The sequence below is a fragment of the Salmo salar genome, chromosome 15 (assembly GCF_965601325.2).
Source record: "Salmo salar chromosome 15, fSalSal1, whole genome shotgun sequence".
In the NCBI taxonomy this organism is placed as follows: Eukaryota; Metazoa; Chordata; class Actinopteri; order Salmoniformes; family Salmonidae; genus Salmo; species Salmo salar.
The window spans coordinates 59,393,226-59,411,248 of record NC_138305.1 but is presented as its reverse complement, the minus strand read 5'-3'; the positions used below and the strand labels follow the sequence as shown (position 1 = coordinate 59,411,248).

The 18,023-nt window shown below is 45.6% G+C and overlaps 1 protein-coding gene across 1 annotated transcript in view; it reads right to left on the bottom strand.

Moving 5' to 3' along the window:
- Window positions 1-18,023, bottom strand: part of LOC106571749 (kelch-like protein 29) — a 327,789-nt gene that overhangs the window by 61,455 nt on the left and 248,311 nt on the right. The window contains exon 10 of the mRNA XM_014145167.3: window positions 4,548-4,746. Coding sequence (XP_014000642.3) covers window positions 4,548-4,746 — 199 coding nt within the window. The remainder of the gene's footprint in view (window positions 1-4,547; window positions 4,747-18,023) is intronic.

Sequence of the window (18,023 nt, the reverse complement as noted above, 5' to 3'; positions counted from 1 at the left end):
GTGAAAAAGATCTGATGTGAAAAGATCTGATCTGATTGGTCAAAAGACCAATGAGTAGAAAAACGATAAGAATTGAGCTGCATGTCGAAACCCAGCCATATGGAGGTGGTATAAATCGGAAGTAAAAAGATCTGATGCCATGTTTGTTTTTTTGTTGTTTACACATTAGGGGAAAGAAAGGCATCAGAAATGCAAATAATTGGCAATAGATCTGAATTAGCTAGCTAGCAAATTTAGCTGGCTAGCAAACGGCTGGTAGATCCACACACGCATTGCTAAATGTGCGTACCGGTACTATACAGCCAAATAAATGTCTGTGCCCTTACTTGCAAACTTTATGGAGTTGTTAGCTGGATAATTATTTTCCTCTTGGATGTTGTGTTTACTATTGCAACCTTTTTCAGGCAAATTTAATTTATAATTCAACATAGGCTAGCTAGTTGCTCAGGGTTGACAGTGTTTGCACTGCAGTTATCGGCGCTATCGTTGCACCACAGTATTGTTGTCTAGCTATGTAAATTAGAATGACATTTTACTACTGTTAACGTTCATAGCTGACTTGGCTTGAACATTTTTTTTATTTTTTATAATACAGTAGCCTACATGCTTAATACTGGCTGAAATGGATCAAAGGGTGGCTGGCCCAGCGGCCGCTTGAGAACTCTCAGGCAGCCTAGCACGTTATGACAGCTTGCATGGGATTGTTTACAAAAAAGTAGATATGTCAGCCCGACAAAATACATTAATAAACAAACTGACGTAGCTGAATTTGACTTACTGAGTCTGGCTTTAACTAGTCGGAATTAATGCCCAAACTTAACCCCCACTCCCGGACAACTTTTGAATACTCAAGTCAACCTGTGAAATCTTGCTGTCTATAGCAGGTGGAGAGAAATCGTCACCGTGATAGGATAGTGATGTGGCCTGACGTGGACAAGAGAGGGACAGGAGGAGGAGAGAGAGAAGGAGATGGAAGAGGATGTTGAAGAGGTAGAGGATGAGAAGTAACAGAGGGGGAGTAGAGGAGGAGGATATGGGAGAGTATGGTGTTCTGGTGAACTGTGTCTCCTGCTGTGACACCAGAGTTGGCTGGCAGGGAGATAGGTCTACGTACGGACACACACAAACACAGATTGAGTGCACTGGGAAAGCAGTGTTTCACGGATGACATCACGCCGTTTCCCTTTTTTTTCTCTCCGCTTGAGAGACTTATCTTCCAAGCTCAGGTGGTGCCCCAGCTTTCAGGCTCTCTCTCACACACACACACACACACACACACACACACACACACACACACACACACACACACACACACACACACACACACACACACACACACACACACACACACACACACACACACACACACACACCTCAATTTCTCTTTCTCTCCCATCCACTATCTCATCCTCCCTCTCTCCCTCCCTCCTCCTGACACAGGTCACTGCTGGTCACCATTAGGATTAACTGAACTTTCTCTATGAGCAGCCTCTCCCAGCCTCCGTGTCCCTCTGACTCAGCCCCGCTGTGCATCTCAGAGCCAGTCAACAAGAGGACCAGATGGCCAGACTAACACCACACTCAATCAGTCACACACTAACCAGGGGCCAAGCCTGACTACAACCCTGAATAGAGAGGTTTGACCTCAGATGAGAGAGAGACTGAAAATAAACCTTGATATCATAATGAATTATATAAAAGTATTTTTTTTGGAATGTCTTTTCGAGAGCCTTACTTCCCTAAAACCACTACCCCCCTCTGCAATAAAACAATTAAACACAAACTATTCAAATACCACCATTGCTTGTTTACCAATGAGAGAGTGTGTGTGCGCACGCGCACCTTGAGCAGAACAGGGAAGCCAGGTTCGTAAACTGTCCACACCATAAAGTGACATTTGTTTAGCAATTACCTTAATCCTACCAAGCAGAAAATGTGTTATGTTTGTGCTAAGCTCTAATAAATTTCGTACACACACACTAATTAGACAGCTTTTTATTGAGGGGGGGTACCAGAAAAAGACTTGGCCGAGTGGCAGGAAAATCTAACGAACAAAAGAACTGTCTGTCCAGGGCTACTTATTCCCATAAATATCTGCTTTAATGATGTAAACAAACTGAATTGGACAGCCTGAACGGTTGGAGAGTGAATGGCTGGTTGGAAGTGAACTTCTTGTTACAGAATAATAATAGGAATAAGTGACTGTAAATGCCTGGACTGTTCTGAAAGCAGCTGGTGTTCAGGAGGCACTTGGAGATGTATTGGGCCTACTGTAAAAGCACCCGGAGTGCCTCAGCCCAGACATCCCAGGGACACTGTTATGGTTGGCCATCCAAAGCTTTCATAATAGCAGGGTCTGTGCTTGGCTCACACACAACGCAAACTCTTCTTTTGTTTCATTTTGACATTACTGGAAAACTACTGATGGTTTTGGACACCAATATTGTTTATTCATGCGATCCAAAGTATTTCATCGGATGTAAATGGCATACTTTTGTTATCTCTTTCTTCTCCTGCCCCAAATATGCATTTCTGTCATTGCTTCATTGTGCCTTCTACATTGCATATCCTGGCATGCATGTGAAAGCCCATGTGTGACCATGTGTGTGGGTTAGGGTTAGGCAATGTCAACCTTTGTCCTCTCTTGATTATGTACCCATAAAACATTGCGATATACGATGGCATTGCCCCCTACTGGCCAACCAAAACAAAATTAAAAACTCACCTAAAACGACCGTTGGGCTACAGCACGAAATTGAATACTACACCTGGATGAATCATGACAAAATATGTTGTTGAAAGCCTGGGCAGAGGCTAAGTGCAGGCAAATCTTTTCTAATATTTCTTTCTGGTGGGGGAGCTTCAGCAGGGAATGCGTTTGAGTGTGTGTGTGTGTAAGTGTGGCGCGCACATGATGAAGCAGTAACAATCTGATGATGAACGGTCTTACCGTACATAGTGAGTTAGGTTATACTTAATGGAGTGAACAGTTAGGTTATACTTAATGGAGTGGACAGTTAGGTTATACTTAATGGAGTGGACAGTTAGGTTATACTTAATGGAGTGGACAGTTAGGTTATACTTAATGGAGTGGACAGTTAGGTTATACTTAATGGAGTGGACAGTTAGGTTATACTTAATGGAGTGAACAGTTAGGTTATACTTAATGGAGTGGACAGTTAGGTTATACTTAATGGAGTGGACAGTTAGGTTATACTTAATGGAGTGGACAGTTAGGTTATACTTAATGGAGTGGACAGTTAGGTTATACTTAATGGAGTGGACAGTTAGGTTATACTTAATGGAGTGGACAGTTAGGTTATACTTAATGGAGTGGACAGTTAGGTTATACTTAATGGAGTGGACAGTTAGGTTATACTTAATGGAGTGGACAGAAACTGTCTCCCCTTTCCAGATCTGGATAATTGCTTTATTTGCCTCATAAAATAATAGAAAACAAAGAGTATTGTTTGTTCTATCTCTCATAAAGCTGTGATTGAGAGTAGCCTCTGCTTATTGAAAGCGACAACTTCAGGACAACACCTTAGGCTAGAATATTTTTGGGAAAAAGCTACTGTTCAACTTTAACTTGTCTTAAAAGCCAGTCATCTAATCTTTATGATAGGTTATTGGCCATTTGGTTTAATTTCAACCTCGTATGGAGGGATTTTCCCAGCCTGTATGGATCATTTCTTTCTAAATAAGCTTTGATTAAACTTGTCATAACATTTATTTCTTTTTTACAGGCAATTGATATTGCTTGTTCTCTCTCATTATTAGTCCCCTGGCTACCTTTACGTTTTTAGGCTATTCAAACAACTTTTTGAGATGGAACTCCGTTACATCCGTTGTCTGATCCGGAGAAAGCCATGCATAAAATGATGAAAGCGTAGCCTATATGCATAGCCTATCAAAAGGAGATACAGAAGGGAATATAGGCTACGTTTTTTTAATCAGCTAGACACAAGATAGTGAAGGAGTGTCTAACAAAAGAAAAAGGAATAGGTTCAGGCTATAGCCTAAGGCTCATGTATCAAAGAGAGAGAGAGTTGCAGATTTAAAGCAAGTTGGCTGCAATTCTACACATTTTGCCATGGGGCGGAGAGAATATTTAGCAATTTTATAACTCATTTCATGCAATTCTACTCATTTTGCCATGGGGCGGAGAGGAAAATGTGCTGTTTTACAGCTAATTTCCTGCAATTCAAAAAATCTTGCCATAGGGTGAAGAGAAATGTTTAAAGTTTTTAATATGATATTTGAGTGAGACGAACAAAATCAAAATGGGGGCCCCTCAGCCGGTAATTCGACCATGATTACTAAGTTTAGATAGCTGGCTGCTAGACTAATTTAAAATAAAATAGCTGACATGGGCTAATTGAGTGACTATCAGTGACTGACATAATAGAAAAACTGCTGATGCAAAAACAAATTTCAAAATTGCAGCTGTGTATTCTACTATTCTAACTAAGAAATATATATTATTAAAAAAGTGGAACTACTGATCCGAGGAGCCCGTCAGTTGCCCATCCCTGGTGTACACCTACCTGCAGATAGCCGTGGTCGTGTCCTAGGTGTCTGCATCTCCTGTCTGGCGTGAGGTAACATGTGATACCTCTTGGCCTCGTTGACCAGGTCTCGACACGCCTCCGACGTCTTTATTAACTCCTCGTTGTCCACAACGTTCAGCAGGTAGGACGGGTGGATGAAGGGAAGACGCACCACTGCTAATAACTCTGATACATGCTGCGGGAGAAAGAGGGGGCAAAGGTAGAGGGAGGGGAAGGGAGGAGGAGAGGAGAGGAGGGTGTAGGGAGGGAGGGAGATGGGCCAGGAGCAAGAGAAAGGGGAATGGCGTATAAAGCAGAGGGAAGGAGATAGAGAAAGACATGACAATTTACTATGTGTAGACTACACAAATTAGTCTACAGCAGTAAAGATGAAGAATTCCTGGAAGCCTCAAAGAAGCGTTAGATTAGCAACAAAAAAACAAACCCAGAAATGAGAGTAAATCACACAGACTGTGATGCCACAGACAACCACTTTCATGTCTGTCTCAGACAACACCACAGTGGCAAATATAAACACACACGACTCATTATAAACCGTCTTTACTGTGCAAATCATGTAATATCTAAAGGAATGGGGGAAAGAAAATATCTCATTTGAAGGAAGGAAGAACATTTGCAGTAAACTTTGGGATCAGCTGTGTCAGGGTAAGGTTGGAGAGAGAGAGAGAGAGAGAGAGAGAAAGAGAGGTTGACAGAGATCTCTACAGCTGGCTCTAAGTCAGAACACGTGTGTGTGTGTATGTGTGTGTGTGTATACTTTTGTGTGTGCATTTGGTGGTGGAGACAGGTGGTCTGCTCTGACATAGGTTGTAGTAGTGACTAGAGTGTGCAATGTGTGTGTGTGTGTGTGCATGCGTGTGTGTGAGAGACGTCCAGAACCCCCATGGGACTCTTGTCTCTGTCAGAGCTAAACGTTGTAAACAACCCGAGACGACAATGTCCGTAGACACCGCAGTACAAAGAATTTGAGCCATTGACCTCTAGCTCAGCGTTATGACCACTCTGGAAGGATCGTACAGCCTGCCTTAGCATCTCTCTGACATCTGGCTCTATTGTCTTCAACTGATCTTACCAGAGAGGAGAGGAAGGGAAAGAGGAGAGGAGAAGACGGGAAAGAATAGAGGAGTAAGATGGAGAGGAGGATGAGGAAAGGAGAAGAGGAGGAGAGGAGAAGAGAAAGAGGAGTATGTAGGAGAGGAGGAAAGGAGAAGAGGAGAGGAGAAGAGAAGAAGAGAAAGAGAGGAGAAGAATAGAGGAGTAAGTAGGAGAGGAGGATGAGGAAAGGAGAAGAGGAGGAGAGGAGAAGAAGAGAAAGAGGAGTACACAGGAGAGGAGAGGAGGAGGAGAAGGGAAAGAGAGGAGAGTGTGTTGTTGACATTTGGTTTGTGTGCCCGCAGTTAACACAGTATAGAGACGGGACTATGGGTCTCTCTCCCGCACAAACACAAAACACACAGTATACTCTTTACTTGATCAAACAAACACGTCTCTCCATCTCTCGCTGCCTCTCTCTCTCTCTCTCTCTCTCATGAATATATCGATATGCAAATGAGTATCATACTTCTAGCTTCACATTTAAAGCCACACAAGGCGTATTATATTTATATTGTGTATTAATACCGCTTATAGATCATCCCTACCGCCCTCCATCCTGGGTCAAGCCTGACATAGTTTCTGTGTTTGACTGTCTCTCTCTGTCTAAGTGCAGGCTGAGTACAGTGTCTAAGTGCAGAGTGATGTGTGACAGAGGTGTATTCAATCATCTAAGTGACTCACAGCAGCGCTGTGTGACTATAGAACAGCTGTGAACAAGAAGGGTCTCTCGCTCGCTCGCTTGCTCGCTCGCTCACTTGCTCGCTCACACGAGCAGAGGCACTCATTAAATGTGGAAAGCCACACGCCAATGCGTTCCATACCCACATACATCTGAACAATATAATATTCTGTATCTAAAGAATATATGTATATCACACGCACACACACACTCAGTCAGTCCCCACTGAGAGTAGTAGGGAGGGAAACACAGGGTGGACATTATTAATTTGTGTGTGTGTGTGTGTGTGTGTGTGTGTGTGTGTGTGTGTGTGTGTGTGTGTGTGTGTGTGTGTGTGTGTGTGTGTGTGTGTGTGTGTGTGTGTGTGTGTGTGTGTGTGTGTGTGTGTGTGTGTGTGTGTGTGTGTGTCGTCCTCCTGGCTAGATCTCACCTGTAGTCTGACAGATCTTAGACACAATACTAGATAGATTATCCCTGCCTCACGCTGAAACGCAGCCCATTTACAACTTACAACTGTGTGTGTGTGTGGCACCATGCAGTTTTTATATACAAATGATACCTGCATGCTCATATTTATTCACTGTCTGTCACTAAAAAGACCAAACAGCTCTCAGTGAAAAAAGGACCGTATAATGTGACTGACACACACACACTCACAAATACAGCAATCCCCCTAAAGAAAGAACCGAAAGAAGAGAGGGATGAACAAAAGACAGACTGCGAGTTCAAAGTACGTGTGTGTAAACCGACGGAGGTTGCTGAGGGGAAGACGGCTCATAACGGCCGGAACAGAGAGAATGGAATGGCATCAAAAACCTGCAAACCATAGGTTTGAAGAATGTGATACCATTTCACAAATTCCACTCCAGCCTTTACCACGAGCCCATCCTCCCCCAATTAAGGTGCTACCAACCTCCTGTGGTGTAGACTGTGTGTCGGCTGTGGGGTTGGAGTTTACTAGAGCGCGTAGCCATGCTTAGCCTCAGAGCGCTAACAAACTCATTCACCTGGACCAACAAACCTTAATAGGGCTAGGCTCACGCAATGGTGTGTGTGTGTGTTGTGTTCTCCCTCAGGTGTGTGTGTGTGTGTGATTTAGGGATGAGGAGAGGTGGCGGGATTGAGGATATGGAAGAAGCAGGCTGCTGTGCTCAGAAGTTGAGACGCCGAGGACACGACCACGGCTATCTACAGGTAGGTACACACACACACACACACACACACACACACACACACACACACACACACACACACACACACACACACACACACACACACACACACACACACACACACACACACACACACACACACACACACACACACACACACACACAGCTATTTTGCTCTGAGGGGCAGTTTCAGCATGACTTCACTCAATAACACGCTAGCTAGCTCACCCCTCCCAAATCAGCCTTTTTCCTGTTAATCCATGTAGACAGAGGCCTTCCGGGTGTGTTCTGTGTTGATCTGGCTTTGTAAGGAGAGTTCTTTGTTAAAGCACAATGTATGTTTGGTGAACACGCACTACAGACGGTTGCTAAACCGCAAGGAAAGAGTCTGTCTACACTTATTTTGTGGTGAAGGACAGTCTTTCGTGCTCCAACGTTTATATAACATGCAATGTCTTAGGAAACAGATTGGGATAATTCATCTTTTTGGTTCTTCTCTATACCTGCTGAAAACACATTTTAAAGACCTTCACTAAGAGAAATATACTCTAACACTATTAATATAACATGTAATAACTTTCCCTCCGTTCATTTAAAAAAAACTTGGTGGGTTCCGCAATGGCAAACGTCAGATGCACGTTGTTATTTTTTTGATGTGTGAACTCTTTTCCCAGAGTGTAGTGAATGACTGGCTCTTTAAATCTACCAAATCCACCATTAAATGTCACATTCCGGTCTCTCCGTGCCCGTCTCTCCGGTCTCTCCGTGCCCGTCTCTCCGGTCTCTCCGTGCCCGTCTCTCCGGTCTCTCTGTGCCCGTCTATCCGGTCTCTCCGTGCCCGTCTATCCGGTCTCTCCGTGCCCGTCTCTTCGGTCTCTCCGGTCTCTCTGTGCCGGTCTCTCCGGTCTCTCCGTGCCCGTCTCTCCGGTCTCTCCGTGCCCGTCTCTCCGGTCTCTCCGTGCCCGTCTCTTCGGTCTCTCCGGTCTCTCTGTGCCAGTCTCTCTGTGCCCGTCTCTTCGGTCTCTCCGGTCTCTCTGTGCCAGTCTCTCTGTGCCCGTCTCTTCGGTCTCTCCGGTCTCTCTGTGCCGGTCTCTCCGGTCTCTCCTGTGTCTCCGGTCTCTCCTGTGTCTCCGGTCTCTCCTGTGTCTCCGGTCTCTCCTGTGTCTCCGGTCTCTCCTGTGTGTCCGGGTCTCTCTGTGTGTCCGGGTCTCTCTGTGTGTCCGGGTCTCTCTGTGTGTCCGGGTCTCTCTGTGTGTCCGGGTCTCTCTGTGCCCGTCGCTTCCGCCTCTCTGTGCCCGTCGCTTCCGCCTCTCTGTCCGTCGCTTCCGCCTCTCTGTCCGTCGCTTCCGCCTCTCTGTCCGTCGCTTCCGCCTCTCTGTCCGTCGCTTCCGCTCGTCCCTCCGCCTGTCCCTCCGCCTGTCCCTCCGTCCGTCTCGCCGTCTGTCTTGTTCTCTCGCTCTCTGTCTTGTTCTCGCTCTCGTGTGAGTCTTACACAAACCCATTATTAATGCTCAAACACTCTCTATCCATCTCTGGCTCTCAGCGATGTCCAGCCACCTGTTTCTGTTTCCTCACTCCAGAAGGAAAATTGCATATTATTTACTCAGCCCCCGTCAACATGCCAGTGCAGTGTGTGCACACACACACATACATACAGCCCCCAGCGTTTGGTGTTTTTCTCCCTCCTCTCAGAGAGAGTGTCAGCCCTGTGACAATTGGCCCTGACGTGTCATTAAAAAATATCACAGGTTCCAGGGGAGCAATTTCCACTGCACTCTTTTTCCAAATGGCAGGAGAGAGGGACGTGGGGAGGTGTGGAGGGAGGGAGGGAGAGAGGAAAGGTGAAAATTAGCTTGTGGTGAGCAGAGCGTGTCAACTCAAATGCTGGGGTCAGTTTCTCTTGTGGAAAGAACCTATCGCTCCTCCTTCACGCCCTCTCAACCCCTCTCCTTTACTCCCTAACCTCTCCTCCCCTTCACTCTTCTCTCCCCTCCTTAACTCCTCTCCTTCACTCCTCTCCCCTCCCCTCCTTCACTCCTCTCCCCTCCTCTCTCTAGCAGCAGTAGTTTTAGTGTGTCTGTCACACATGGCCCAGAGATTTGAGACTGGCCCTGAGCTCCATCACAGCTCCACTCCTATAATGTCATGGCACACAGCAGAGAGAGCGCCACTGAATATCTGATTCCTACTGAACACAGAGACACAGGGGCCCCTCTCCTCTCACTGTCTCGCTATCCTTCTCCCTCTCTCTCTCTCTAAATGTCACCTTCGGGAAGGTGTTATTGTGAGTAAACAAAACCCAGAGACCCAAGTCTAAAGCTGTGACCCAAAAGGAATCAGCCGCAAATGGGAATGAGCAGCAACTCACCATTGGGTCCTGACCCTCCATTTGAGAAACCGCTGACTGTTATAAGGTATTAGTCTTATCTCTGACTTAGCAACAAGGAGACCGAGAAGAGGGAGGAAAGGAGGAACAGGAGTGGACGGCAGGTGAAATGTCTGTCCGTTTCACTTTCCCCTCGTTCCCTTGCCATGCTCTGATTCGCTGTTCTCTCCTGTCCAATAGGCTGTGAGATGAATGCTGACCTGAGCGGAAGTGGACTGGTCAAAGCCTTGACTGACTGACTTTGATCCTCAGGAGAGCAGAGGTCCTTGTGTGTGTGAAACTGCCCCAAACCCACACCAAACCATCCCCCCTACAGTACGTCCTAGTTTCATTGTTGTGCTGATCACATCCCCGAATACGTTTTTTTCTACACCAGAATCCCTCATATATTTGACAAGAGCTCAGAAAAGGTCACAATAAGTTGAAAGCTAGTGCTGTGTAGAGACAGAAACACACAGTTGTGTATGTCCCCAGGAAAGTCTTACCATCATCCTCTAGTCCATTTGAAGTCCCTTTAGCTATATGTATAACCACACTACCTCCTCTAGACACATTAAAACACTGCTGCAGGTCTCACAGTCCTCTTCTCGCTCAACCTGTACCTAAATTCTCTGCCCTGCACCTGAAAAATGAGGCAGACTCGGACTTACAGTGGGGGAAAAAAGTATTTAATCCCCTGCTGATTTTGTACGTTTGCCCACTGACAAAGAAATGATCAGTCTATAATTTTAATGGTAGGTTTATTTGAACAGTGAGAGACAGAATAACAACAAAAATATCCCGAAAAACGCATGTGAAAAATGTTATAAATTGATTTGCATTTTAATGAGGGAAATAAGTATTTGACCCCCTCTCAATCAGAAAGATGTCTGGCTCCCAGGTGTCTTTTATACAGGTAACGAGCTGAGATTAGGAGCACACTCTTAAAGGGAGTGCTCCTAACCGCAGCTTGTTACCTGTATAAAAGACACCTGTCCAAAGAAGCAATCAATCAATCAGATTCCAAACTCTCCACCATGACCAAGACCAAAGAGCTCTCCAAGGATGTCAGGGACAAGATTGTAGACCTACACAAGGCTGGAATGGGCAACAAGACCATCGCCAAGCAGCTTGGTGAGAAGGTGACAACAGTTGGTGCGATTATTCGCAAATGGAAGAAACACAAAAGAACTGTCAATCTCCCTCGGCCTGGGGCTCCATGCAAGATCTCACCTCGTGGAGTTGCAATGATCATGAGAACGGTGAGCAATCAGCCCAGAACCACACGGGAGGATCTTGTCAATGATCTCAAGGCAGCTGGGACCATAGTCACCAAGAAAACAATTGGTAACACACTACGCCGTGAAGGACTGAAATCCTGCAACGCCCGCAAGGTCCCCCTGCTCAAGAATACATATACATGCCCGTCTGAAGTTTGCCAATGAACATCTGAATGATTCAGAGGACAACTGGGTGAAAGTGTTGTGGTCAGATGAGACCAAAATGGAGCTCTTTGGCATCAACTCAACTCGCCGTGTTTAGAGGAGGAATTCTGCCAAGAACACCATCTCCACCGTCAAACATGGAGGTGGAAACATTATGCTTTGGGGGTGTTTTTCTGCTAAGGGGACAGGACAACTTCACCGCATCATTTGACAGGGCCATGTACCGTCAAATCTTGGGTGGAACCTCCTTCCCTCAGCCAGGGCATTGAAAATGGGTCGTGGATGGGTATTCCAGCATGACAATGACCCAAAACACATGGCCAAGGCAACAAAGGAGTGGCTCAAGAAGAAGCACATTAAGGTCCTGGAGTGGCCTAGCCAGTCTCCAGACCTTAATTCCATAGAAAATCTGTGGAGGGAGCTGAAGGTTCGAGTTGCCAAACGTCAGCCTCGAAACCTTAATGACTTGGAGAAGATCTGCAAAGAGGAGTAGGACAAAATCCCTCCTGAGATGTGTGCAAACCTGGTGGTAAACTACAAGAAACGTCTGACCTCTGTGATTGCCAACAAGGGTTTTGCCACCAAGTACTAAGTCATGTTTTGCAAAGGGGTCAAATACTTATTTCCCTCATTAAAATGCTAATCATTTTATAACATTTTTGACATGCGTTTTTCTGGATTTTTTTGTTGTTATTCTGTCTCTCACTGTTCATATAAACCTACCATTAAAATTATAGACTCTTCATTTCTTTGTAAGTGGGCAAACGAACAAAATCAGCAGGGGATCAAATACTTTTTTCCCCCACTGTAAGCTTTTATATAAAAGAAACTTGGGTACAGATCATGTCCAATGAAGACAATATCCGTGAGAGGGAATCAGCTTGCTTTTGGTAGGTTAGATTTACAGTCAATACCTGTGATACAGTGTGAACATTCTTAGTGAACCCACTGTGCAGGAAGCTTCCCTTTATCAGCAGTTGATTGAACTGGGGTTTTGGTCTGTCTTGAAAGGCAATGAAAATGCTATCAGATGATGTCATATCCCTGAGATATGCATTGTCCACTTAGCTAAGAAGACTGCTACCCAGACTAACATTCCACTCCATCCCTCTCCTGTCATTTGCCAAAACTCCTCACCACTCAAGGAGTGGAATGTTAGCTAAGAAGACTAGCTCAGCAGAGACGGCAACCAGGCTTGTGTCCACTAGGTCACACTCAGTGTTAGGGAGTAGTGAACAACATGTAATTTAACTTGTAATTAAACTACATTTTGCAGTAGCTTGGTGGTAGTTGAACTCAATTCAAATCTTGGTAGTGTTTTCAGTAGTTAATAACGTTCTTTGCCATGCAGTGGTGTACGGCACACCACTTTTAAATGTTTTATTCAGTTCCTTTCTTTTTCGCCTTCAGACCTGCCTAAGCTTTGAAACACCATTTTTGGGTTTAATAGGATACATTACACTTATGTTAACATATGACTACAGAGTGATCTGTTTTTGCAATTTGTATTTTTTCACTAAGTAGTTTGGACGTAGTGAACTTCTTTTTCAAGGTAACTTTACTTAAGTACAATATATACTGAATTTCTTAAGGGTAACTTTAGTGTAGCTTAACTTCTTCCAGTATAAAGTAATTGGTATCTTGGTAAACTATATTTTCAGAGTATCTTCCCCGACACTGGTCACACTTCAACAAATAAGACTGGTGGTTGATACGTCTCAGGGTCAATACATCACATCGACTAACCAACCTCCATGAATGTGGAAGAAGAGGACATGGATTGGAGAGGAGCTCACTGCAGGATACAAACCTTTATGGATCCAATACTAACTCTGCAACCCAAATCTGAGTGATGATACTGTAAACAGATGATGATGTTGTCAGAACAGTATTAAGTCCTGATTAACCAGGTTAGATCACAGTGGGGCTATATGGCACTCCCACAACAAACCAGGCCATACAGTACACTACGGTCGAGTACCCATAAACACTGAATGAACATGTTGAAAATGGACTAGTACAAATTCGACCACTGCTTTTACCTTTTAGCGACAAGAGTGCCATTTTACGCAGAAGGGGCAGGCATACTAATGAAACTACGTTGGCATGCAAATAAACAGCCCCTAACCTCCGTTCTTTTGGCGAATGTACAGTCATTGGAGAAGAAACAGGATGAGCTTCGCTTGAGACTATCCTATCGACGGGCCCTGAAAAACTTGAATATCCTGTTTCTCAGAGTCATGGCTGAACAAGGACATGGATCATATACAGCTAGCTGGTTTTTCTATTCATCGTCAAGACCGTACGGCAGCGTCGGGTAAGGTTAGGGGTGTGTCTCTTTGTTAACAACAGCTGGTGATTTCTAATGTTAAGGAAGTGTATCGGTTTTAGTTAGAATACGTAATGATGAGCTGCAGACCACACTACTTACCAAAATAGTTTTCATCTATATTTTTTCTAGCTGTCTATTTACCATCACAATCCGATGCTGGCTTTAAGACCACACTCAAACAAGCTGTAGAGGGCTTCAGAAAACAAGAAAAGGATCATCCAGAGGCAGCACTCCTAGTAGCTGGTGATTTCAATGCAGTGAAACTGAAATCATTTAACCAAATTCTTACCAGCATGTCACCTGTGCAACCAGAGGCGACAAAACTCCAGACCAGACACAAATGCATACAAAGCTCTTCCCCACCCTCCCTTTGGCAAATCTGATCATAACTTCATCCTCCTAATTCCTGCTTACAAGCAAAAACTCAAACGGGAAGTACCAGTGAGGCGCTCAATACGAAAGTGGTTCAATGAAGCAGATGCTAAGCTACAGGACTGTTTCGCTAGCACAGACTGGAATATGTTCCGGGATTCATCCAATGGCATTGAGGAGTTTACCACATCAGTCACCGGCTTAATTATTAAGTGCATCGAGCATTTTCATTGCCTTTAAATGTATCATGTAGTGGAGCTGCATCGTGGTTTCATTTCAAGCTAAAGTGTACTGTTAGCGAGCTAGCTAACATTAGCTGGCTGGCTCTCTAGCTGACGTTATTATTCTTATCCCAGAGCTGTTTGCTTTGCTAGTTAGAGCCAAATATTAGCTAGCTACTATTGAACGTTAGCTAAGTTATGTGACGTGATTTTACACGTTGTTTACCTAGCTAGGTTCATTGTTTACCTAGCTAATTAGCTACATGTCTTAAGCTAAAGTGTACATCACGCGCTGAATATGGCCAGTGTCAGTAAACGTCTGCAAAGAAGCATAATGAAATTGTTGCCAGCAGAGCTGGTTAGGCTGTTTTCATGTTATCCAGAGGTAAACAAATCATCGGCCAGAGCGTCAAGTGTGCCCTCTGAACGCTCAGAGGGCGAAACAATATGGGTGGGGATAAAGCTTAAGAAGGGGTGAACGATGCTGAATGGGTGTAGACAAAGAGGAACTCTTCACTAGATACCAAAACATTCAAAGGCCATTTTCTCAAAAGTGAGTTTACAAGTTTGTCAACTTTCAAAGCATAATTACTTTCCCATTGTTCCTTAACTATGCAGTATGATATGCCATTTTGTAGTTCTGAGTCTCTAATTTTATCCAATGTAAAAAACACAATTTCAAATGTTGCTATATAAGACCGAATCCAGGTGGTGAGTCACAAATTACATCTCCGTAATCTAGCATGGGTAGGATGGTCATCTGAATCAGGGTGAGTTTGGCAGTTGGGGTGAAAGAGGAGCGATGACGATTGAGGAAACCAAGTCCAGATTTAACCTTACATGCTGACCACACTGCTCGTGTCGCATACATGCTATTCAATCATTGCGCACCTCAGCAAGCATCTGCGTGGCCAGGCGCTAAAATAGAAATAGGTTCTATTTGTGACACTCAATAGTCTGCAAGTCCAGCCTCTTCCATCACCTCATTGGTTTTTAGGAGCATATACCCACGTGCCATCTCCTCATTGGTGTTTAGGAGCATATACCTACGTGGGTGATTGAAAGATGAACTGACATCCACACTACAGTTGGTTATAGTAATGCACCGTAAAGTTGGTTGCCAACCGCCATATAAAGTTCAAAGAAGTAAAAAAGGAGCCTGAGAAAGGAAAGGGATGACGAGAAAGAAATTTGGTTTACCGTTTTATCTGTGGATTAATTGTCGGAGTAGAGGACCTTGTGCATTTCAGGCAAAATAACAACCCAATGTTTATATCCCAGGACAAATTAGCACTGCCACAGCAAGCTAGCTAGCTAAATTACCATAAATGTTTAATGCTTTTCGACCTGTCCCCAAATTAATATAATTGGTTCAGAGTTTGTTTTGATATTTCAACCTGCGTGTCCTGATCGTATCTGGTGTGGGAGTACAAAATCAACATGCACGCGACCGGTTTGGTTAGCATGTTAGCCTTCAGATTTGATATGTGCTGAGAGAAGGACAGTGTACTGTCTAGCCATACTCTCAAGTAGTATGAGGTGACTACCCTAGACCCACTCCAATTCACATACCGCCACAACAGATCCACAGATGACAGTCTCAATTTCACTCCACACTGCCCTCTCCCACCTGGATAAGAGGAACATGTATGTGCGAGGACCGACGCTGGGAGACGAGAAGCAAGTACAGGAAGTTAATATTTAATAAAAAACCGACATGAAACAAGACAAGGACAGCGCCTGGAAAAGGGGAACAAAAATGACATTAATGCTGACACGGGGATGAAACTGAGGAATACAGGCAATGGGCAGGCAATGAATAAGGGGAGGCAATGAATAAGTGATGGAGTCCAGGTGAGTCCAATGAAGCGCTGATACGCGTAATGATGTTGACAGGTGTGCGTAATGATGGGCCACCTGAAGCCCTCGAGCGCCAGAGAGGGGGAGTGGAAGCAGGCGTGACAGTACCCCGCCCTCTAGGGGTGCCACCCGGCATCCAACCTGGGGCGAGCTTGACAGGCCGGCCGAGGCGTGGGAGCTCGACGAACCAGCCGAGGGAGCCCGACGAGCCGGCCGAGGCGTGGGAGCCCGACGAGCCGGCCGAGGCGTGGGAGCCCGACGAGCCGGCCGAGGTATGACGGGGGAGCCTGAAGAGCCGGCCGAGGTATGACGTGGGAGCCCGACGAGCTGGCCGAAGTATGATGTGGGAGCCCGACGAGCCGGCCGAGGTATGACGTGGGATGTGAGCCTGCCGAGCCAACCGAGGCAAGAAAACCTCTTGAGCCAGCTAAGCAATGGGAGCCTGACGAGCCAGCTGAGGCACCCCCGGTTCCTTCAGCAGCGGCACCTGGACCCGACATCAACAAAAAACTCTCTGATGCTTCCAATATTGTGGTGTCAGCATTCTGTGAGGACCAACGCTGGGAGACGAGAAGCAAGTACATATTTAGTGAATATTTAATAAATAACCAACATCAAACAAAACAAAGACAGCATCTGGACAGGGGGAACGCAAACAACATTAATGCTGACAGGGATGAAACTGAGGAATTGACATTCATAGGGGAGGCAATCAATAAGTGATGGAGTCCAGGTGAGTCCCATAAAGCGCGTAACAATGGTGACAGGTGTGCGTAATGATGGGCCGCATGGCGCCCTCGAGCGCCAGAGAGGGGGAGCGGGAGCAGGCGTGACAGTATGTGAGAATGCTGTTCATTGACTACAGCTCAGCATTCAACACCATAGTGCCCTCCAAGCTCATCACTAAGCTCAGGACCCTGGGACTAAACGCCTCCCTCAGCAACTGGATCCTGGACTTCCTGGCGGGCCGCCCCCAGGGGGCTGAGGGTAACAACACATCTGCCACATTGACCCTCAACACGGGGCCCCTCAGAGGTGCGTACTTAGTACCTTCCTGTACTCCCTGGTCACACACAACTGCTTGGCCGTGCACGACTCCAACATCATCATTAAGTTTGCTGATGACAACGGTGGTAGGCCTGATCACAGACGATGATGAGACAGCCTATAGGGAAGAGGTCAGAGACCTGGCAGTGTGGTGCCAGGACAACAACCTCTCCCTCAACGTCAGCAAGACAAGGGAACTGATTACTGGACTGGACTGGACTACAGGAAATGGAGCTCCGAGCACCCCACCCCCCCCCCCCCGTCCACATCGACGGGGCTGTAGTGGAGTGGATCAAGAGCTTCAAGTTCCTCGGTGTCCACACACACCAACAGTCGTGAAGATGGCACGACAACGCCTCTTTCCCCTCAGGAGACTGAAAAGATTTGGCATGGGCCCTCAGATCCTCAAAAAGTTCTAAAGCTGCACCACTGAGAGCATATTTACTGGCTGCATTTTCGCTTGGTATGGCAACTGATTGGCATCCGACCGCAAGGCGCTACAGATGGTGGTGCGGACAGCCCAGTACATAACTGGGGCCGAGCTCCCTGCCATCCAGAACCTCTATATCAGGCGGTGTCAGAGGAAGGCCAAGAAAAAAAGACCCCAGCCACTCAAGTCATAGACCACGGATCATCAACTAGATTCAGCCGCGGACCGATAGACTGCAAATTGACCACAAGTAGCCACAACAGATAAAACAATCATTTCAAACCTTGCTTACATTTGTATACGATCACAAATCTCTCCCTTATGTGTGGGAATACTTTGGAACAGATTTCCAAATTAAAATCACTGAGAGCTGATTTGCTGGTGTTTTTACAGTCTTATGTCCTCGCCTGGGGTAGAATACCTCATGATAAGCT